Consider the following 19,050-nt stretch of genomic DNA (forward strand, 5'->3'; position numbering starts at 1 on the left):
TTCATCCTGAAAATGATACAATTAGTGACTTTACTATTTGTTATAAACTTAGTAATCTTCATGTTGTATTGTGGTAGCTTCATGTTGCACAATAGATCTCTTTCTTTAACAGCATCAGCTTTTACTGCTCTTGTTTTACATGAGAATTCTCCAACTGATTACAATGCTACTAAGTTTTTATCTTTTGGAAGTTGGTACACTGTTTACATTACAATCTCTCTCTTTTGTGGCCTGTAAAACTTAATACATAGATTGCCCTGCATTTAGGAGATTAATCTTGTGAAGTAGTATACCTTTGCTAGAGGAAAATACCTGGAAGGAAATAATTAGCCTCGATATCTGGTAGGTTCTCCATTGATTAGAATTCAATGTGGCTGAAAGAGACCAAACCTGCCATCCATGTTTGCAGGCGAACACAGCAATCCTAGCTAATTGGGAAGACCTGTCTCAATCATCCAAATCATATGTTAGAATTAGCTCTTAGTACCAATTCGGATTGAGTTGGACTCGAGTTGGACTCAAGTCAACTCAGATTGTGTGAGACTCGAGTTGGACTCAAGTCACACAAGCCAATTTGAATTTATCAAAAGATTATCATGCATGAGATGTATGATTTTCCTTAAAAGAAGAGAAAGATTATCATGCATGAGATGTATGATCTTCATTAAAAGAAGAGAAAGATCTTCATGCATGAGATGCATGAGAGTTAATAAAATATTAATTCCTTAGATCACTAAAAATCAAAAAATCCTTTATCCTTCATATCCCATGGTGGGATATAAAAAGGGGTGAGAGGCTCTTGATGAAGAGGTTGTTGGATGCTCTTGCTCTCCCTCTTCTTCTTCTCTTCTACCACCTTGACCGAACCTTTTCTTGTGGCTAGCACCACAGCTGGGTTCTTCTCCATATCAGTGTTCGTGTGGATATCGTGGAGGCACGAACGCACTGATCGTGCTGAGATCCGCCGACCTTGAAGGCAAAGAGTTGCTGTCGGGATTGCGAAGGGCACGCATCGAAGGTAACCTCAATTCTAGTAGGTAGAATCGTCAAACGAATATGTTTTTCGCATGGATCTTCTGGAGGGATCCTGTTTTCCGCTGCGTTATATGCGGTTTAATCGATTTTTCGCGCATATAGATCCCTACACCATCACTCTACAGCGAGAAAAAAAAATGAAAATCTCCAACAACTTCCAACCAAACTCTTTGTTGCCTCACATCAATTCAAATTCATATCACACATATTCTGTAAAACATTTACATGTCCATGCAGTAATGAACTCTTATTCTCGACATGAAGGTAAACCTCAAACAAATTTCAATTCACACAATTATTTATATAACTGGTGCCTCTGGCCTTGCGAGAAAATAAGTCATGTGACAATTTCCCCTCCTTGAGAAGGTTGCTCTTCTTGTTTTGATTTACCACTCTTGCTTCTCAGGCGAGCAGTATTTGTGTTCTTGAGAGTAGTTTCTTCATCTGATTGCTTAGGAGGTTTCTTGATTGAATCCTTTGCATCGGTGCTTGCGAGCTTTGATGAAGTGGGTAGTGTCTGGATTGAGGGGTTGGCGATCTTGTTGGCTTTCAAAGCTGGCTTAACTTGAGACTGAGCAGAAGGCCTCGTCTCCCATGGCTGTGCTGCAATCCACTTGTCCACCCAACTCCATTCCCAGTTACCTTTTGCTAGCTCATACACAAATAGCTCATTACTTAAGATGAAATCAAACAATATTAGATTATGTTTTATTCCCTATAACCTTGGTTATGTGATTACAAGGTAATCATGGATGACCCCCAACCAAACGCACTCTTAGGGTCCGTTTACTTGGAAGTACGGAAGAAAAACTGAGGAAAGTTTTCCTCAGTATTCATCCATCCATTGTTTACTTTTATAATTTTTTATGAGGGAAGAGAAAATTAATCCATTTGTTGATCAATTTTCTGTCAAAATCGCTCCCCTCCAAATCGGGCGGAAACGAAGGATGGAAAATAAAAAGACGTAATTATCCTCTCTCTCTTCCCTACTCTCTCTTCGTCCTGCTCCAAATCAGAGCCTTCCTCGGCGACCAGCACTGCTCGAGCGTCGGACCGGAGCTCCGTTCTCCGCCGCCCGAGACTTCTCTTGAGGCCCTCGCTGCGCTCTCACTTCTGGTTGCGGCGATCTCCCTTCGCCTGCACCGCGAGGGGCTCAAACCGTGATCGCCTTCGAGCGCAGCCCAAGCACCGCAGCCCCGTTCCACGCGTGGTCGCTGCGCCTAGATCTTCCTTGCGTTGGGATCTTCCTCCCGTGTCTCTTTCTCGTGGCGTGCGGCCTGCTTCTTCTGCTCCCGACAGTCCATGCCCGCGATGAAGTCGCGCCCAAACAACAGACGCGCCTCATGGGGGTTCTGGTAGAGGGCGTTCATGTCCTGGGAGGTATCCTCCGTGTCCTCCCAGCCAAAGGAGAAGCGGAACTTCTCGCTCGGCTTGATAACCCTCTTCTTCAGTTTCTTGGATCCTAGGTACTGCTCCTTGATGGCTTCCAGTTCTTTTGTCTTCAAGCGCAGCCCAAGCACCGCAGCCCTGTTCCACGCGTGGTCGCTGCGCCTAGATCTTCCTCGCGTTGGAGGCGCCAACACTTCCGGTAGAGGCGCCGACGTTCGGGATCCTTATATACATCTTCCGGTAGAGTAGGTGATAGATAGAGTTTGGGAGATGGAGGACCATCCCACCGAGGTGTCGGTGAGCAGGGAAGAAGGGGCGGGGCAAAAGAGAAATCGGGACAATGGGGATAGGGTATTTTGGTAAATAAATAAATTAATTTTTTTATTTATATAAATAAATAATTTAAATATAAGAGATTTATTCATCACCCTTGTATCAAAGTAAACAAATACAAAGAAGAAAAGATTCCGTTCCCTTTCCTTAGGGATTTATTTCCATCGTGGATTCCTTCCCTTTCTCCATCCACGCTTCTAAGTAAACTGACCATTAAGGGATACATGACATCAGCGGGTCTAAATTCGATCAACAGTTTGAAATCGTAGATTCAACGTTTTTTATATTTATTTTTTTACAAATGATTATAGAGATGGGTAGAATGACAAATTTCTTTTTACTGAAATGACAGATGAATCTTTAATTTTAATTATTAAAAATAATTATGATTTATGATTCAAAATTATCAATTCATGATTTGTCACTCAGTTGATAGGACATTAACTAGGAATACGGATCGGAAAGTTACTACAGATGATTAAACTCAACTACGATTTAAAATTTTAATCCACCTTTGCAGAAGAGTTTAATCCATTTAGTGTGGCCGATAAAAATCCTAGAACAAAATAAGGTAAGATGATAGTACTTGGAGTATTGGAAAACTACATATGTGCTAAGGTTTTGGGTAACTCATTATTTGGGCTTAATCTATACTTTTATATATATTCACTGAATTTAAGATTATTATTAATTATTCTTTGATATGCCTAATCATCATCAACATCAAGCTTTGTTTCTCGCAAATAAATCTTATTCCTCTATTAAATCTTATTCATCATCATCATAGCGACCTGTTTATGCTTTCAAAGTTGAAACTGGTAGATTCCTCTCTACATAAATCATTCAAAAAAAATATTGCATCCTTGAATGTGGTTGGCGATACGAAGCTAACTGACTAATCATGGAGATGACTGATTCGATTCGATAGAAATTTTTCATTGGTGATAAAGTAAATCGGAAAACGTGAATGGTGTGTCGCTCCACAACCAACATTCCCATTGGAGGAAATTAATTCACAGTGCATCATGATTAGGAATTGATTTATGGATATCTGATTAACTGCGAAAGCTTCTTGCTATTGCATTGTAACAGGGGTTGATATGTCAGAGTCGTCAATTTATGTTGAATTCGTCGGGTTAGCTTGTTTCGTCAAATAATTTAAGCGAACTGGATTAAAAATTTATTAATTTATTTCAAAGTAGGCCCAGGCGAGTCAATCGCCTAGGCTCGCAATCCATGCGGGTCAACTTGTGACAGGCTCAGGTTGGCTCGTGGATTGAGATTTTTTTTTAAAATTTAAAATTAAAATGAAATTTTTAATGGGTTAGTAAGTTTCACCCGTTTAAATCACAATGTAAATTTAAAAATTTTAAATTTTTTTATATTTTTTGATGGACTCATAGATTTTTCAATCTGTCAGAATGGACCAATTCGAACCGTCTCAACATATGATAGATTTTTGACGAGTAAATCCATCTCATCGCGAGTTAACCCGTTTGACAGTTCACTATATATGAAACTTTTCAAGCTGTGTCAGAGTGGCTCGTAGTACACGCGTTGATATTTTGGCAACGATTCAAATATTTTCAGCAGAGAAAGATTCAACTGCGACTTGCATCAGAAAATTGTATGATGCCTACTTCAATCTCGCAGAGGTTGTGAACACTATTCTCTTCGTATCGTATGATGGCAATTTCATAGTAGCATATGTATCACAATCGACTATTTCGAACTAAACTAATTGTATTAATTTTGTATAACTGTGATGATGAGACTTTATTTTACGTCAAATTTATTCTTTGGTTCATCAGAAATTCTTTATATCTGTTTGAAGAAGCTATTTACCATCGATGTTCAGCATTCTTATTCTTCAACTTTAAGATCAAATCATATATTTAAGTAATTGATCCAAAATTCTTGTGGTTCGATTTTTGGTTTATATAAATATGGAATAAATCCAACATTGCGCACTGTGGATGCAAAGGTTGAGATTAAATTACATGGAGAACAAGCTAATTATTGTAATTAATTAAGTTTAATTACTCCTAATTAAATACATTATACCATTTGCTCATGCAGTGTCGTCGCTCTTGTCCATGTAGGCGACGGCCACCAGCCGCTTCAGCACCGCCACTTGGCTCCTGAGAAGCAGGATGTACTCCGCCGTCTCCTCGAAGAGCCTGTCGGTGGCCGCCGCCGCCGCTGTCTCCTTCGCGCCGCCGGTTCTGGGCGGTACGAGGTTCCTCAGCGCCTCCAGCCGCTCCGCCACGGCTTTCGGCGGCGGCGACGAGGCGGATTCTTGTTTGTCCAGCTTCCTTCCGGCGCCGGCTCTGTGGCAGGAAAGCCCCTTCCTTCTTCTCCGATCGCTCGTCCTCAGCGTCGGCCTTGCGTCCTCGGGAGCGAAGCCGATGCTCGCCGGCGTGGGCATGGCGGCGAGGAGTGGGAGAGGAGAGAGCGGAACAAGTGTCGCCCGGAGAATGAGATGGCACGCAGCGGCGACGCCTCTGAGTCTTATAGACACGAACAACAGACGAAGACAAAAATACCCTTGTACGTTTAGCATATTACTAACAATAATGCCATGGCCATGGAAGGCTTCGATGTCTAAAACGCGGTGTGTGCCCAGCCCTCTGCCACCGTGCCACGGAGCACGTGGGGAGCTGAAATATTCACGTGCTTCGATGTCCAAAACGCTCCGTTACAAATTCATAAAAAAGAAGAAGCCCATCGACCAAATCGCGTTTCACTTTGGAATTTTTAAATTTATAACTCAATTTTTAAAATATTTATTTTATTTACGTGTGTGCCAGGGCAGGTGAGATCCGACCTGTGGCGACGTATATTGGGCGCCACCACCGTGCCTGCAGCCGATGGCTCGTCCTCAGAACAGCTGCATGTGTACGCCAGCCAGCCTTGAAATCTCGAACGGAGGCAGGCGGGGCAGGGCTCAGGCGCTGTGCAGGGGAGCGGCTGGCACGTTGAATTTGGTGCTCTGCTTGGAACAGGAGCAGCAGCAGCAGCAGCACGTCGGCGGAGAGGCAGGCGGAGGTGGGCGCCGTACCTTCATTTATGATTTGACCAAAGAAATATTAGTGAAGACACAGAGTGGCAATTCCTGAAAGATTGATTACATTTAGTATTTTAGTAGGTTCCATGAACACAACGAGAACATTTTTTTTTTCCTTCTCCCACCATCCCTAGAATTATTTAAACGAATATACGTATTGGATCAGCCGGAACTCCGAGTATATATCATCACTTCATGGTTGGATGATGAGTAGAGGCTGCGAAAAATAAAGATAGTTATAGAAGAGAGCAAACAAGTGGAGATTGTGGAGTGAATTAGAAAGAGGTATGTATACCGTGTCGACGCTCACTGGCTTGGCGTCTTCGACGAGTATCTCGACTACGGTTCCAGATTTATCAGCCTGAACAAAGAGGAAAACAATAAAAGACATGGATGGAATTCACTCGTTTCATTATGCCCCATGTGAATTCAACAAAGAGGACATACATTGTTTTAACCTTAATAATAAGAAATTGCAGCAACATGGTAAGAGTACAACATAAAATTCACCTCCAATGTCATGATACACACGTCTGCGTGTATGATCATTACCTGCCTGCCTTAAGGTGGATTAACATAGAAGAGGCAGGAGGGCAGAGTACTTGAGTAAATGGAGCTTCACATGTAAGCTTGTGAACCTTTCCCTCTCTGCCTCTCCCTTTCCTAACTTTTCACCCAAGTAAACTCAGCCTTCAAAGTGAAATTCAGTAAATGCAGCCTGACAGCATTTTTTAATTTCTTGACCGAAAGAAAATGAAATTCATGGGAAAAGAAAAACAAAAGATCATTAAGCCCAAAGAATGAATTTTTCTTATTGGAAATAATAAGTTCTTATCTTTCATATACACAAATAATATTAAGGCTGAGTGGCCAACCTAGAATGTGTCTTTTGATAATTATTATTAGGGTACTTTATGCAAACAGATAGTGGCCAACTCCTAACGACCAAAGCCCTCGTGTGTCTGCAGATGGATACTAGTCTTTTCGACGTGCCTAATCACAGAGATTAATAAAAGAAGCAAAAGGGGCAATAGTTAATCTTAAGACTACTTTTCACGTGATCTTTGCAAAGCCCACCCTACAGTATGTTTGTATAATCCTCATATATAGAGATGACATCAGACTGGTAGGCATACAAGAAAAGTGAGGTCGACTGTTAATCTTTTATACTAGAGTAGCCTGTTAATTTCATTCACGATTTTACAATATATACATTCCAGGTTTTACAAAATCCTTTCTTTACTGCATTTAATCAAAATAAACTTCTCCAATGTAATGATTGAAGTAGAATGGAAGAAATTACCTCAATTTCATTCATCAATTTCATAGCCTCGACGATGCAAACAGCTTGGCCCTTTTGGACTTTGTCACCCACCTACATGTTACTCTCGAATCAATTTAGGAAAAACTCAAGAGTAGTTTGCTATAATAGCAGTAAAAAAAAATGTTCAATAGAATAAGATGGTTACCTTAACAAATGGAGGTTCCCCTGGAGCAGGGCAACGATAGAATGTGCCAGCCATGGGACATTTGAGAGCTGGGAGAGGTGACTTGCTTGCAGTAGTTGAAGGACCTGCTGATGGAGCAGGAAGTGCTTTAGATGGTGCGGGTGGGGTGGGTGGAGAGACAATAGGGGTCACAGAAGGTTGAGGCTGAAATATCGGTTGATTTTGCAACATCATGGGGGGAGTAACAATTTCTGGCTGAGGTAAGGCTTCTTTTTTCCTTATTAGAATTTCACATCCATCCTTCTTTAGATGCAACTCTGCAATATCCTTTGAATCTACAAGCCTGCCCAGAGACATGGTAGAGGAAAAGGTTTTATCAAACTTGATTTGAAACTCAACATTTGTACTAGCTGAATTTCTATAAATTACATGGATAAGAAGTGTTACATTTTGTCTTGATAAAAATTATCAAATACATCAAGAAGGTATGATATTACATGATCGTTCCTAGTAATATACCAAATTTGCAGCTGTGCCAAGTTTAGCTTGCAATGGCATAATTTTCATGTCATTCTACCTTTCATTGCATGTTAGAAATTTATTGATGAAATTAACTTGTGAAAAAGATTTGAGGCAAAGAAAAGATAGTCATATAATTCATGCAATCCCCTTTTGAACAGAGAAAAATTTCCTTACACGACAAGACTTGAAACTTCAGACATCAAAGTAGACATAGTGGTATCCATCATTCCATGTTGACCAGAAGATTCCTCCAGCAAATCTGCATCTTCACTCTTTGGAAATTGAGTGTCCGACTTTGTTGATACCAAAGGGGAAGAATTCGATTGAGCCTGAACAACGTTTGGAAAGGAATCAAAAGAAATGTTGTTTTCATTTTATTTAATAAATTTAAAATCACAGATAAGAGAGATACATCTTGAAAATGCACCTTCAAAATAGGGAAATGTCCATGATTCCGTTCCTGTGACAAAATCAAACCTTTCAATAGAAATTTTTTTACTACAAAAGAAATGAAAGTCTACAATCTCAGGAGGTGAAAAAGTTTACAATCCCCTTTGTCATTAAGAGCAGAACACCTTTGATTGAATATAATTCATGATCCCTTAGGAAAGTAGCACAATGATACAGATCCTTAAATATCAAAGAATAAGTTTAGGAATCCACCAGTTGGCTATTGCAGAATGGGCAATTCACTACGTCACCACATTTTGGTTTAGCTTACTGGAAATGCAGAATCCACTATCTACTTTTATATCTAGATAAAAATTAAATGTATTACAATTTCATTCCAATTCTTTTGTTTCATAACTCCTTATCGAAATTCATTCCTATGATGGTGACAAGTTCTTATGCAAGAGGCTAGACCGTTGTCTTCTTATTGTATGTTACTAAATTGACAATATAATTGCCAAAGCGAACGCTATGGAAGGATGGAGATCTAACACAGAAGACGCATAGATCACAAAATGACCAAAAAGACACCAAGAAGGAAAATCGAAGACTACCTTCAACGAAGGAAACCGAGTAGATCCTGGAATCGAAGAGGGACCCGGCTTCAGAAACGAGGCCGAAATACTCGCCATCGTACTGGAATTTCGACTCCCCGCGCCACTACGGGGGATCGCAGAGCACTTAGGGCACGGAACAGAGATCGTCGCCATGGACACCAGCGTCGGAGGAAGAAGCCAAGGCCACAGTCCGGAGAGGGAAACAGGCGGCGCTGGATCGGGAGCCAGCGGAGAGTTTAACGAGAAAATGGCGGAGAGCACGATGCTTTCTGGTCGGCGCTGATGATGAGATCTCCACCCTCCGATCGATGCGATCGAGGAAAGCCGGGCCCTCACGTGCTTCTCACGCATATCGTACGGAAGTAGAATACGCACATCACAAACGGACAAATCTGTTCGGACCGGGCCGGGCCGGGCCCGGCCCGGCCCTCGGCCCACTGCAGTGCTCTCCTTCCCCCGACACAACACCTAAACAGAGGCATCAGATTCCATGGCCACTGAACTCAAAAGCTTCCTTGAAGAATTCTCAAAAGGCATGAACTGTCTCGCCTTTTCGGTCAGGTTCAGATCCAACAGATCAGCTCCCCATTGCTACTGCCTGCAGTTATGGATAATAAACCTGGCGTTTTACTCCCTCGACCTGCATTGTGAAACTGGAATTGTTCAGAAAAAGAAGCATTCAGTCATCTTCTCTTGTGCACCTGCTTTTTCTTTCTCAGAGGGACCAAGTGACCCAGGAAAAAGGAGATCTTGCTCTAGACTACCAATAAAGGAGGAGGCATGCAGGACCTGTGTCGCAGCCCCACACAACGGCAAAGTCTTTGCGAATTTTAATAGTGTTAGCCTGCATTTGCTTTCTTTTCCTTACTTTTACTTCCCCAGCTTCCCTCCATTTGTCCCCCTTCAAACCTCAGTCAAGTCTTATAAATCTCGCACCTTCCTTTCCGCAGAGGCAAAGGCCATGGCTTTCCAGCCGAAAAGAGAGAGCTTTGAGCGAGAGGAAGAGGAGGAGACTTTGTCTCTCTCTGATTTCCCGGTGTGCTCTGGCAAGGATGATCGCACGTGCAAGGCCGGCGACAATGCGGCAGACGAGTTTGAGTTCCAAATATCAGCAGCCGGCGGACTCCTGACCAGTGCTGCGGAGATAGAGATGTGCGCGGCCGACGAGGTGTTCTTCCAGGGCCAAATTCTCCCCCTGCGGCCCTCTGTCAGCTCCGACAGCGGATTTCTCAGTCACCACGGGGCGAGCCGGCGGTCGGAGTCCCTGGACCAATACTACTCGTCGGCCATCCTCGGGCTGGGGTTTCAGAGCGAGCCGGAGCAGCAGCAGTAGCAGCCGGAGCAGCAGCAACGGCAGCGGGATGAGCAGGAGCCATTCGTCGAACAGTCACTGCAGCAATTCGTCGAGTAACTTCTACGCGCGCCCGAGCCCGACGCCGCGGATCCGAACTCAGAGAAACATAAACGCAGGGCGCAAGAGCGCGAGCTCTGCCCCGCCGGGATGGGGAATATTCCGGCTCGGGATCGCCAAAGCCCCCGAGATCGAACTGCACGACATCATGTCTCGGAGGCCGAGCAACGGCGCTCGAGGCGGCGGCGTCAGTGCCCGGAAGAGCAACGCGGAGGCAGACCACTCGAAGAAGAAGCCACGACAAAATCGGGGCGAAGGCCGTCCAGAAGAAGCCCGCCGGACGCGGCCTGATCTGCAGCTGCTCGCCTGAAGCGGTGGAGCTGGTCGCCGTACCAAGGAAGAAGAAGGAGGAACGGCTGGATCAAGGACGACGATCAATTGCAAATGCAGCAGCAAGGCGTTAATCAGGAACACGCGTCGTTTTGAATTCTCTCTATCAGCAATCGATTCTCGAACAACTTTCTTTAAATTTATTTTTCCTTCTGAAAAAAAAAATAGAAACTTTTTCCTGTTCTTCGAATCTTGCAACATGCTTCGATGATGGCGGAGCGAAAACGAAGCTCGATCTTTGAATTCCACAAACTGACAAACACGGAGAGCTCGACGAACTACTAAAATAAAGAACTCAATTACCAACAAGCCATGCGTCCAAAGCACCACTACTAAAATAAAGAACTCGATTAATTCGAGGCAGTTCGTTCGCCAAAAGCGAGAGAGAAGCGGTTGGAGGAGATGAATGATGGAGAGGGCACTGAACGTGACTGAATCATGAAAGTAGGGAAGAGAATGCATCATTTGGTTGGAAGAAGCGTAGAATACAATTTTTGCCGGCTCCACGATCATCTCGAACAGGCAGAGCAACGCGTAAATTGAAAAATTGCGGTTGGTCACGATGTAGGAGGATATTGTCTAGCTTCGTCAGGATTCAAATCTTTGTCCTCTTCTATAATATCTATATACGTCGTAACCAACTCAGCTATGTTCCAAAGACGAACAACGTGGACTCCGGTTACCGTAGTGGAAGGCCAGCAGCTTGTTCATCAGCCTTGGAAGCTAATGCTTTGGACGCGAGCTGATTGAATTGTTTTATGGTTTTGGGTGGGCGAATCCAGTGAACTCGTTCTCACAGTCATTGGATTCGGTCCCTGGTGTACAAATGGAACATTCCTGCGAGGGGGCCAAGCTCAAGGTCAAGGTCCACCTCGTTGATTCAGCGCAATTGGATCTTGTCGGCATTCGATGGTGGACCGAATCTAAGCCCCTTGTCGGCTGATCTACGCTGCCAAAGAGTACAACGTCGAGGATGGTTCTACTTTTCATCTCCAGCTTGCTCATGTCTTTGAAGATTGTTACTGCAATGGAGAATGTTTCTGCCAGTCTCTAGTTATTTTTACTTAGATTTGAAAAAAAAATCGTTCAAGTTCATTCGATTAAGTTAATTAACCGAGCTCGAGTCTAATTTTGAATTTGAAAATATTATCAAATCGAACTCGAAGTTTAACAATATTTAATTCATGTAAGCTCGTTAATATATTCATTTAGAGGTCCGCGAATGTGTTCGTTAAAAGACTTGTAAATATATTTGTTAAAAGACTCTTTTATCATATCATATAATATTATATATTAACGAATTTATTCCGAATTAAACTCGTTTAATTTTTAAATAAATTATTTTCAAATTAAATTCGAATTAAGCTCGTTTAACTTTTAAATGAGTCATTTTTAAACCGATTTTGAACTATTTAATTTTATTTGAACTGAACTCAACTTATGAATTAAAGCTTGAATTGAATTTAAGTTGAACTCGAACTTAAAAAAAACGAACGATACTTGAACTCAAACATCTTAATATTTGACTCAGCTTAATTCGATTACACCCTTATCTTTACGATTGCTTTTCTTCGGAAAAATAAGACTCTTCCGCAACTATGAACTGCTGATTGGCTTGTTTATGGATTGAACTTTTGCCAATCAAATGCCATATGTTTCCTTTGTGACTCGGTGAATTGTGTAATGTTTATGAAATTTTTTTTTATTAAGATTGTAAATAAATTGAACGTTCATAAATAAATTTGATAAATTTGATAAATTAATAAGGACTTATTTATATTTATTTAATACATATAAAATTATTAAATGAATAAGTTTAACAATTATTAAATTAAATGAATAAATTTGAATACATATGTATTTAACTCGTTAATATTGTGAACAATATTCGTAAGCAATATTCACTAATAAAACTATTATTAACATGCTAAATTTTTATAAAATTTTAAAATAAATAAATAAATTTATATTATCAAATTTAATAATTAACTAAATAAATTTAAATATAAAAGTTTTAAATAATAAAATAAGTTTGAATTTAGAGTTTAATAACATCTAAACAAATAAAGTTGCTTGAACCAAATTTAAATATATAAAAAAGAAATCAAGTCCAACTTAAATAATTATTTTAAGATTTTAATTTATTTTAAATTTAATTTAATTTAATTTGACTTGATTACCTTTTCATACACATTTTTTTTAATGGGATTTGGTCTCAGACCTTCAAATATCGTCAAAACTTTGGGGAGCAAAGTGAAAAATTCCCGCACATTGCGGCGGATCTTCCGTTGACGAGTTTGCAGCCCTAGATCTGCGGCGTCCATTTGTAGTTACCTTCCGCCCCCGCTGAAGTTTGATGGCGCGCCGAACCACGTACCGTCCGTATCCTCTCCCTCAATCGCCGGCGCTAGAAATGAGCGGCGCCGTCGTTCGACATGTCTGCTTCGGAGTGGCCAACCTCCCCCTCCGCCGTTTTCGAGCTTTTCCTCTCCGCCGTGAGCTACCGCAGTCTCCGTCGACGCGGGCCAGAGCCTACGTCCGCCCCCACCACCTGGCACCAGCCTTATCTTCGGTGGCCTTTTTCGCGTCTTCTTCTTGGGCCCGGAGTGGGTTCGTAAATTGGTACCTCGCCGTCCTCGAAGCCCGCCCTGTACTTACCAAAAGCCTCACCGCCGCGGCCATCACCGTTGCCGCTGACCTCTTCTCTCAGGTTTCTGTTATTTCTCATCGATTAAAAATCCTTTCTTTCCGCTGAATTTGTCGAGAGTTTGGTCGTATCTTTATCTATTGGAATCCACAACTGATTTCGTGTTTGAGCGGATGGTGATTCTGATAGAACCTCACTTTTTTATGGTTTACTTTCGATTCCACTATTTGTAAACCAAGTTTTTAGAGTTCATGCATTACTTTGAAAATCATTAATTATTTTGAAATATGGTAATGTTAGTTATCTTATGCTTAATCTTCTCGCTTTTGTTATTTGTAACATCCAAAAGACCAGACAACAGGCTTGGAGGGTTGATAACTGATAATTGTTTTTCACTTTTTTGAATGACCTTTCATGCAGGCTGCAGCTTCTAGTCATCGTGTGTAAACAACTTGTGTGTATCAACTATTTGAGATTGACTGTACTGATCTTATCACTCCATTAGTTTATTTAGGGCTATGTGGCTAGTAATATCCAATTTTATTTGGTCTCTCTATCACCACGTCATTACTTTCAACTTGTCAAATTATAGAATTCACTAGTCATCTTTGAACATGCCCATATAATCTCGATCTTTTCTCATCTTTTAATCCTCCATTTGGAGCTACACATAATTTCTAGCGGATAATTTTGTTAGACTCATAAGACTAAAGTAACTACATTATGTATCTTGTTGATGCTATCTTCATCAGTATCTCTTGTTGTGAAAATTTAGATGTTCATTCTTATGTTTGTGTTATACATTTGTGGGATTGATATTCATTGTTCGATTGAGAAGAAAATCGGGTTTAGAATTCATAGTGAAATGGAAGTCATTACATATATTAAGCAGAGTAAATCTGAATGCATTCTTCCTTGGATCGATTTTGTACTTCACTTTTTTGCTTTTGTAAATAGTTTGACTTTCTGCCTTTTGAATGACTCCTTCCTAAGGTGCACTGTTGACTTTCTTTTCAGTAGCTATTACATAGGTTTTCCAGCATCTGACCTTATCTACTGCCTTTCAAATTTGATTCCATTTATTATTTTGGAATTGATAATTCTAGATTGGATGTTAATGACATCTAGTTTTTCTGCATTGTTAACAGATAATTTTATCCTCCTCGTTCAAGAGTCTTGATTTCGTAAGAATCATAAGAATGGCTGGCTATGGGATGTTCATTTCGGGACCGTCTTTGCATTTTTGGTTCAATTTTGTTTCCAGAATTCTTCCCAAACAGGATATTTTAACTACTTTCAAAAAGATGGCACTTGGACAAACTATATATGGGCCTATAATAACCGGAGTCTTCTTCTCACTAAATGCAGCACTACAAGGTAGTGTACATTCTTTCCAGGAACTACATTAGTAAATGAATCTATGTTGTGATCGATATGGGAGATGTTGCATTATTCTAAATGATAAATAATTGGTGCCATTACAAATACTTTTCTTATTGCCCCTTCTAACTAGGTAACTGATTATTGGTTTCAAATTTTCAACGACAAGATTTAAGCTTGAAATGATCTTGATTTGGTTTGAGCTGAGTCAAGCTGAGTCTTGATTCACTTAAATAGATAAACAAATTCGATTTAACATTTTGGTTATTTACAAAACTAAATGAGTTTGAATCTGTATTGAGTTCAAGGCAGAACAAACACATGCTTAGAAGCTCGCATAAGATTGCATCGGTTCAAGTTTGAATCTGTATGAAGTTCTACCTCGAGGCCTTAAACATGATGTATGTGATCCTTTTAGTATTTATTAGCATCGGTTTTATTGTATTGGTTAACTGGTTTTGTTGGTGCTTTCATAACAACACACTATATGTAATCATATTTTACCTAATTTTGCTTACAGTTTGGATCATTTCCAAGAAACTCTATTTTATTTTATGTAAAAATCTTCTGAAATTTACCTCAATGGTGCATCCGGTAAAACCACTTACCATTTTTTTCCCAGTAAAAGTCAGTCTTCTACTTGCATTATCTAGAGGGATGCTTCTTCAAGTATAGCGATTATCAAGATCAAGGACACAACTCTATTTTGCCAGGTAAACTGGAAAGACTGAGTAAAGATCAAAGTAATCCTTCAACATTTAGCCCTTCTCTCCTAGTACTCTGGGTGATAGTCGTCAAGCTAACTAAAGATACAGTTAGCAGTTTGGACGTGGACAACTTTACTCTTACGACCCCTTGAGCTTTCTGATTAGTTTCCCTGCTCGCTCTAGTGCTTACCTAGGCTCACATGGGATACTGCCTTGGACCACACACCTATTTTCATCCAATTCTGGAAGTTTCTTGCCCATTGTTTTATAGTACTCGCTTATCATGAGAAGTTGTACGTCTAAATGAAACTACTGTTTACTAGATACATTTCGATTGTTCTTATGTAGATTAGCAGCATTCATATACTAGATACATTTCAATTGTTCTTATGTAGATTAGCAGCATTCATTTCTGCTATAACTAATACAATCTGTTATTGTCATTGTTAGGTGAAACTGTTGAAGAAATCTTTGCGAGGCTAAATAGAGACATGCTTCCCGCGCTAAAGAGTGGCATCGTGTACTGGCCTATATGTGACTTTCTCACCTTCAAATTCATCCCTATTCATCTGCAGGTATTTCAAAAAGATCATTATGGACATTGTTGTTAGCAGGCTGTTTGGTGATTAACCATTTCCATTATTTCTTGTCAGCCACTTGTGAGCAATTTATTCGCCTTTGTTTGGACCATCTATATGACATACATGGCAAGCTTGGAGAAGGCAACCACTGAGACAATCTTGGCTATGTGACAATTCCCCATCACTGTCTTAGCATCCACTTCCTTCTGAATTTCACGACATTGTTAAGTTACAACGAACTGCATAGTTTAGCTTCTTAAATTGTAAGTTTGTATGAGACTTACCAAGTTTTGAGTGTGATCCAACGATAATGAAGGTATTCTTAGATCTTAATAGGTCTTTTTGGTGCTTGCATTTATAACAAAACATGCACAAGACTGAAACTTCAGAGATTACTAACTTCTGCATGCTTGTGTTTACAGAACTCCTACCTTTTTTTCTGCATTGTAGAATGAATTGTAAGGTTTTTGAATGAGAACGTTACAGTTCGAATATGTTTCAAGTTTTCATTACAATCCTAAAGAAGCTACCATGCTATGTTGCTTATTGCAGAGGAAGAGCCAAGAAGGCTGCTTCAGTTCATCCTGTCTCATTTTCTCAATCTTCAAACCTGTATTCTTCCTTTCGCCTCCGAATCTTACAGAATCATGTGCCAGATCCCAGACACTCTTCTTCGGCCTCCTACCTGCTGAGTCGCCTGAGGTCGAAGAAAAACATGATCCTGAGTCTGAAATGTATGAAGCACTTCTCTTCTTCCATTGAGTTCTACTGCCAGTGGCAAGTGTCAGCTCCAAGTCACTCTCTTCATCAGCATCAACTTTCGGTTCATCAGAGTGTTCAGGTGTGCCCTTGTCTGAGTTAGTTTGATTTGTTTGTTTCGAGGGCTTGTGGTTTGGTTGCGCTTCTCTCATCAACAATTTCTGAATTTGGTACACGCGATGAAGTTCCTGGACCTGGATCAGGTGAGGAATCAAAAGAGATCTCAGAATCTTACATCGACTTCATGGATGATCAGAGTTCAAATCAGAAGAGGAAGCAAGTCCTACCTGGTGTCTGAAAGTTTCTTCCTGCTTCAACATCACCTTCTTCACTGATATGTATTCTTTGCCGTGCTGATTGAGGAATCCTTCCATTTACGCAATGCGAGAATAGTTCTTCCAAAATGATATCTTCAGTACTTTTATTCCCCAAAATGGAGGTTCCTGTGATTCTTGGCTGATTCTCCCAAGAAATGATCTCAAACAAGGATCAACACCTCTGTAAACAAACTGCAGATGTACAGTCAAGGTAAGTGTATCCTCAAGAACTACAACAAATCTAAGAAATTAAGTTCATCTTCAGCTTTCTGGCAAGATGCACTTCTAATCATTTATAGTGTCTGAAATTGACTTGACTCCAAAAAAAACAGCAAGATCTCCCCTTTGTGTGTAATATCGATTTCTCCCCATCATTAACTCTTCTATTTGTAGCAGATTTACATGAAGAACACATCTGAAAAACTCAAAATTTTCCATGCAAAATTGGAAGAAGGAACCCTCACCTGAGTCCTTTTTATCAACCACCTTCCTCAGCAACCGTGGCAGAACTTGGAGAACACAACTTGAAGCCGCAATTTGCTTGGAACGATCGATCTGGCGAGGCAGACGGAAGGTTTAAGATTCCCCACGCAGGCTCCCACTGGAATATTTAAATAGACTGACTCTCACAAGCACGGCAAACAAATCCCAATACCTTGGCCAGGCCTGCAGGGAAAACATGCCTCAGACAGTGTCAGGGAAAGATAACAAATCAATAATTGAAAGGGAAACTGCAGGACTCATATTTATAGTTAAGGTTCATATTTATGGGTTTCAACAGTGACAAAGTTGACTGAGTTCATGATGTTTCCAAAGGATATTATCACATGGTTGGAAAAGAGAACAAAAAGATGAACATGAGCATGGAGATGATGAGGCCCTTGAGTCTGTGTTCCAGTTTGAGACCTAGTTGGAGGTACAAACTCATCAGGCGTAATTTTTAAGCATGAGCAGGGGACTTTGCAGAGCTGAAACTGAAAGGGACCATGAGTCAGGGAGGATCCAAATATCAGCAAGTTGTTTTTGGAAACGACAAGGATTCATTTATCACTTCCCTGTCTTTTTTCTTCTTATTTTTGATCATCGCTGCTTCACATGGACGTCCGGGAGAGAGAGAGAGAGAGAGAGGGCCGACATGGGCGCACGCGCTGCCGGCGAAGGGTGGCGCAGCCGTACGTTGGGGCGGCTCCACCACCACTAATACAAAATGTGCAGTATGTGCCGAGACAGATCGATGAGCCCATCCCACTTAGGAATATTATTATTATGGGAATGATGAATTAAGCAAAAGGTTGATGCTGATGACTTCATCGCGCAAAAAAGCTTCCACTTTTCCAGCTTCGATCGATCCTTCTCGGGAAGGAGGAGAGTGAGTGACCTTTGATTTAACAATCCGACGAACGGACTTCTCCGGATAAAATAAAAAAAAATAATTATTTACGAGGTGAGGTATGCCGGATAAGAAATATGGGATAACAATCCTACACATTTTGTGAATAATTAATTTTTTTATGTTTAATATTATAATTCAATTCATAAATTTTAAAGAAAAAATTTTAAATGATATAATCATGAGTTAAAAAATAAAAAATAAAATAAAATGATACTATTTACTATTTTTGGTGTTTGGAATTCTTTCGAGTGCTTCGATTTTGATGTCACGTATGATCATGTGTTTTAAGACGGACAAGATATATATATATACACTAATCGCTTATGGTGTGCGTTTAATATAAAAAAAATGATGAATCCCAGTCAGTCTATTGACTCAAGCCCTGGGAGTGATCGGTCTGGTCCCACGGAAGTTTTCCATCGGCCACCAGGTTAAATCGGTAAGCGCACACGGCAGTCAACTCAGATGTCCAGTAACCCTTGTTGCGTTCCCCATTTGGAGGAAAATTTCTGCAAATACGTAGTTGGGGATCGAACCGTAGGTGTCTGGGTCACAACCTGGATGTCTACCGTTGCACCATTGCCCCGAGGACGGTGTGCGTTTAATATAACACCTAAGAAAAGTGGTGGTGTTTTTTAAAATTTAATATCATAATGATATTGATGGGTGGTTATCAAATAAAAATTAATTAATAATTGAATGAAATGAAAAAAATTATTAGTAC

At 40.6% G+C, this 19,050-nt stretch overlaps 4 protein-coding genes and 1 pseudogene across 7 annotated transcripts; 2 read left to right on the forward strand and 3 right to left on the reverse strand.

Moving 5' to 3' along the window:
* Positions 1-4,660: 4,660 nt before the first annotated feature.
* Positions 4,661-5,217, reverse strand: LOC141830404 (uncharacterized). Its single transcript, XM_074717837.1, has one exon. It carries the CDS (start codon positions 5,183-5,185, stop codon positions 4,829-4,831), a length of 357 nt encoding a protein of 118 aa, XP_074573938.1. The 5' UTR covers positions 5,186-5,217; the 3' UTR covers positions 4,661-4,828.
* A 661-nt stretch (positions 5,218-5,878) lies between these two features.
* Positions 5,879-9,018, reverse strand: LOC141830400 (biotin carboxyl carrier protein of acetyl-CoA carboxylase 2, chloroplastic-like). 2 transcript variants are annotated; one of them, XM_074717832.1, is made up of 7 exons: positions 8,799-9,018; positions 8,222-8,254; positions 7,969-8,123; positions 7,294-7,615; positions 7,128-7,199; positions 6,120-6,185; positions 5,879-6,041 (listed from the first exon to the last, which is right to left on the reverse strand). In XM_074717832.1, exons 1-7 carry the CDS (start codon positions 8,952-8,954, stop codon positions 6,018-6,020), a joined length of 828 nt encoding a protein of 275 aa, XP_074573933.1. In that variant the 5' UTR covers positions 8,955-9,018; the 3' UTR covers positions 5,879-6,017. The 2 variants fall into 2 exon arrangements, with proteins under 2 accessions (XP_074573933.1, XP_074573932.1); XM_074717831.1 differs by having other exon boundaries at positions 8,207-8,254.
* A 744-nt stretch (positions 9,019-9,762) lies between these two features.
* LOC141830354 (uncharacterized) lies at positions 9,763-10,638 on the forward strand (annotated as a pseudogene).
* Positions 10,639-12,920: 2,282 nt separating this feature from the next.
* Positions 12,921-16,074, forward strand: LOC141830401 (protein SYM1-like). The gene is made up of 4 exons (XM_074717833.1): positions 12,921-13,252; positions 14,338-14,566; positions 15,727-15,851; positions 15,930-16,074. The coding sequence occupies exons 1-4, from the start codon at positions 12,956-12,958 to the stop codon at positions 16,026-16,028; spliced, it is 750 nt and encodes a 249-aa protein (XP_074573934.1). The 5' UTR covers positions 12,921-12,955; the 3' UTR covers positions 16,029-16,074.
* Positions 16,075-16,264: 190 nt separating this feature from the next.
* LOC141830402 (uncharacterized) lies at positions 16,265-17,889 on the reverse strand. Of its 3 annotated transcripts, none has more exons than XM_074717836.1 (4): positions 17,840-17,889; positions 17,398-17,599; positions 16,904-17,125; positions 16,265-16,810 (listed from the first exon to the last, which is right to left on the reverse strand). In XM_074717836.1, the coding sequence occupies exons 3-4, from the start codon at positions 16,988-16,990 to the stop codon at positions 16,367-16,369; spliced, it is 531 nt and encodes a 176-aa protein (XP_074573937.1). In that variant the 5' UTR covers positions 16,991-17,125; positions 17,398-17,599; positions 17,840-17,889; the 3' UTR covers positions 16,265-16,366. The 3 variants fall into 3 exon arrangements, with proteins under 3 accessions (XP_074573937.1, XP_074573936.1, XP_074573935.1); XM_074717835.1 differs by lacking the exon at positions 17,840-17,889 and adding an exon at positions 17,761-17,799; XM_074717834.1 differs by lacking the exon at positions 17,840-17,889 and having other exon boundaries at positions 17,398-17,617.
* Between the last annotated feature and the right edge of the window lie 1,161 nt (positions 17,890-19,050).

Source organism: Curcuma longa, chromosome 6 (genome assembly GCF_044706935.1).
Source record: "Curcuma longa cultivar G26 ecotype Majalengka, Jawa Barat chromosome 6, ITB_CL_G26_1.1, whole genome shotgun sequence".
In the NCBI taxonomy this organism is placed as follows: domain Eukaryota; kingdom Viridiplantae; phylum Streptophyta; class Magnoliopsida; order Zingiberales; family Zingiberaceae; genus Curcuma; species Curcuma longa.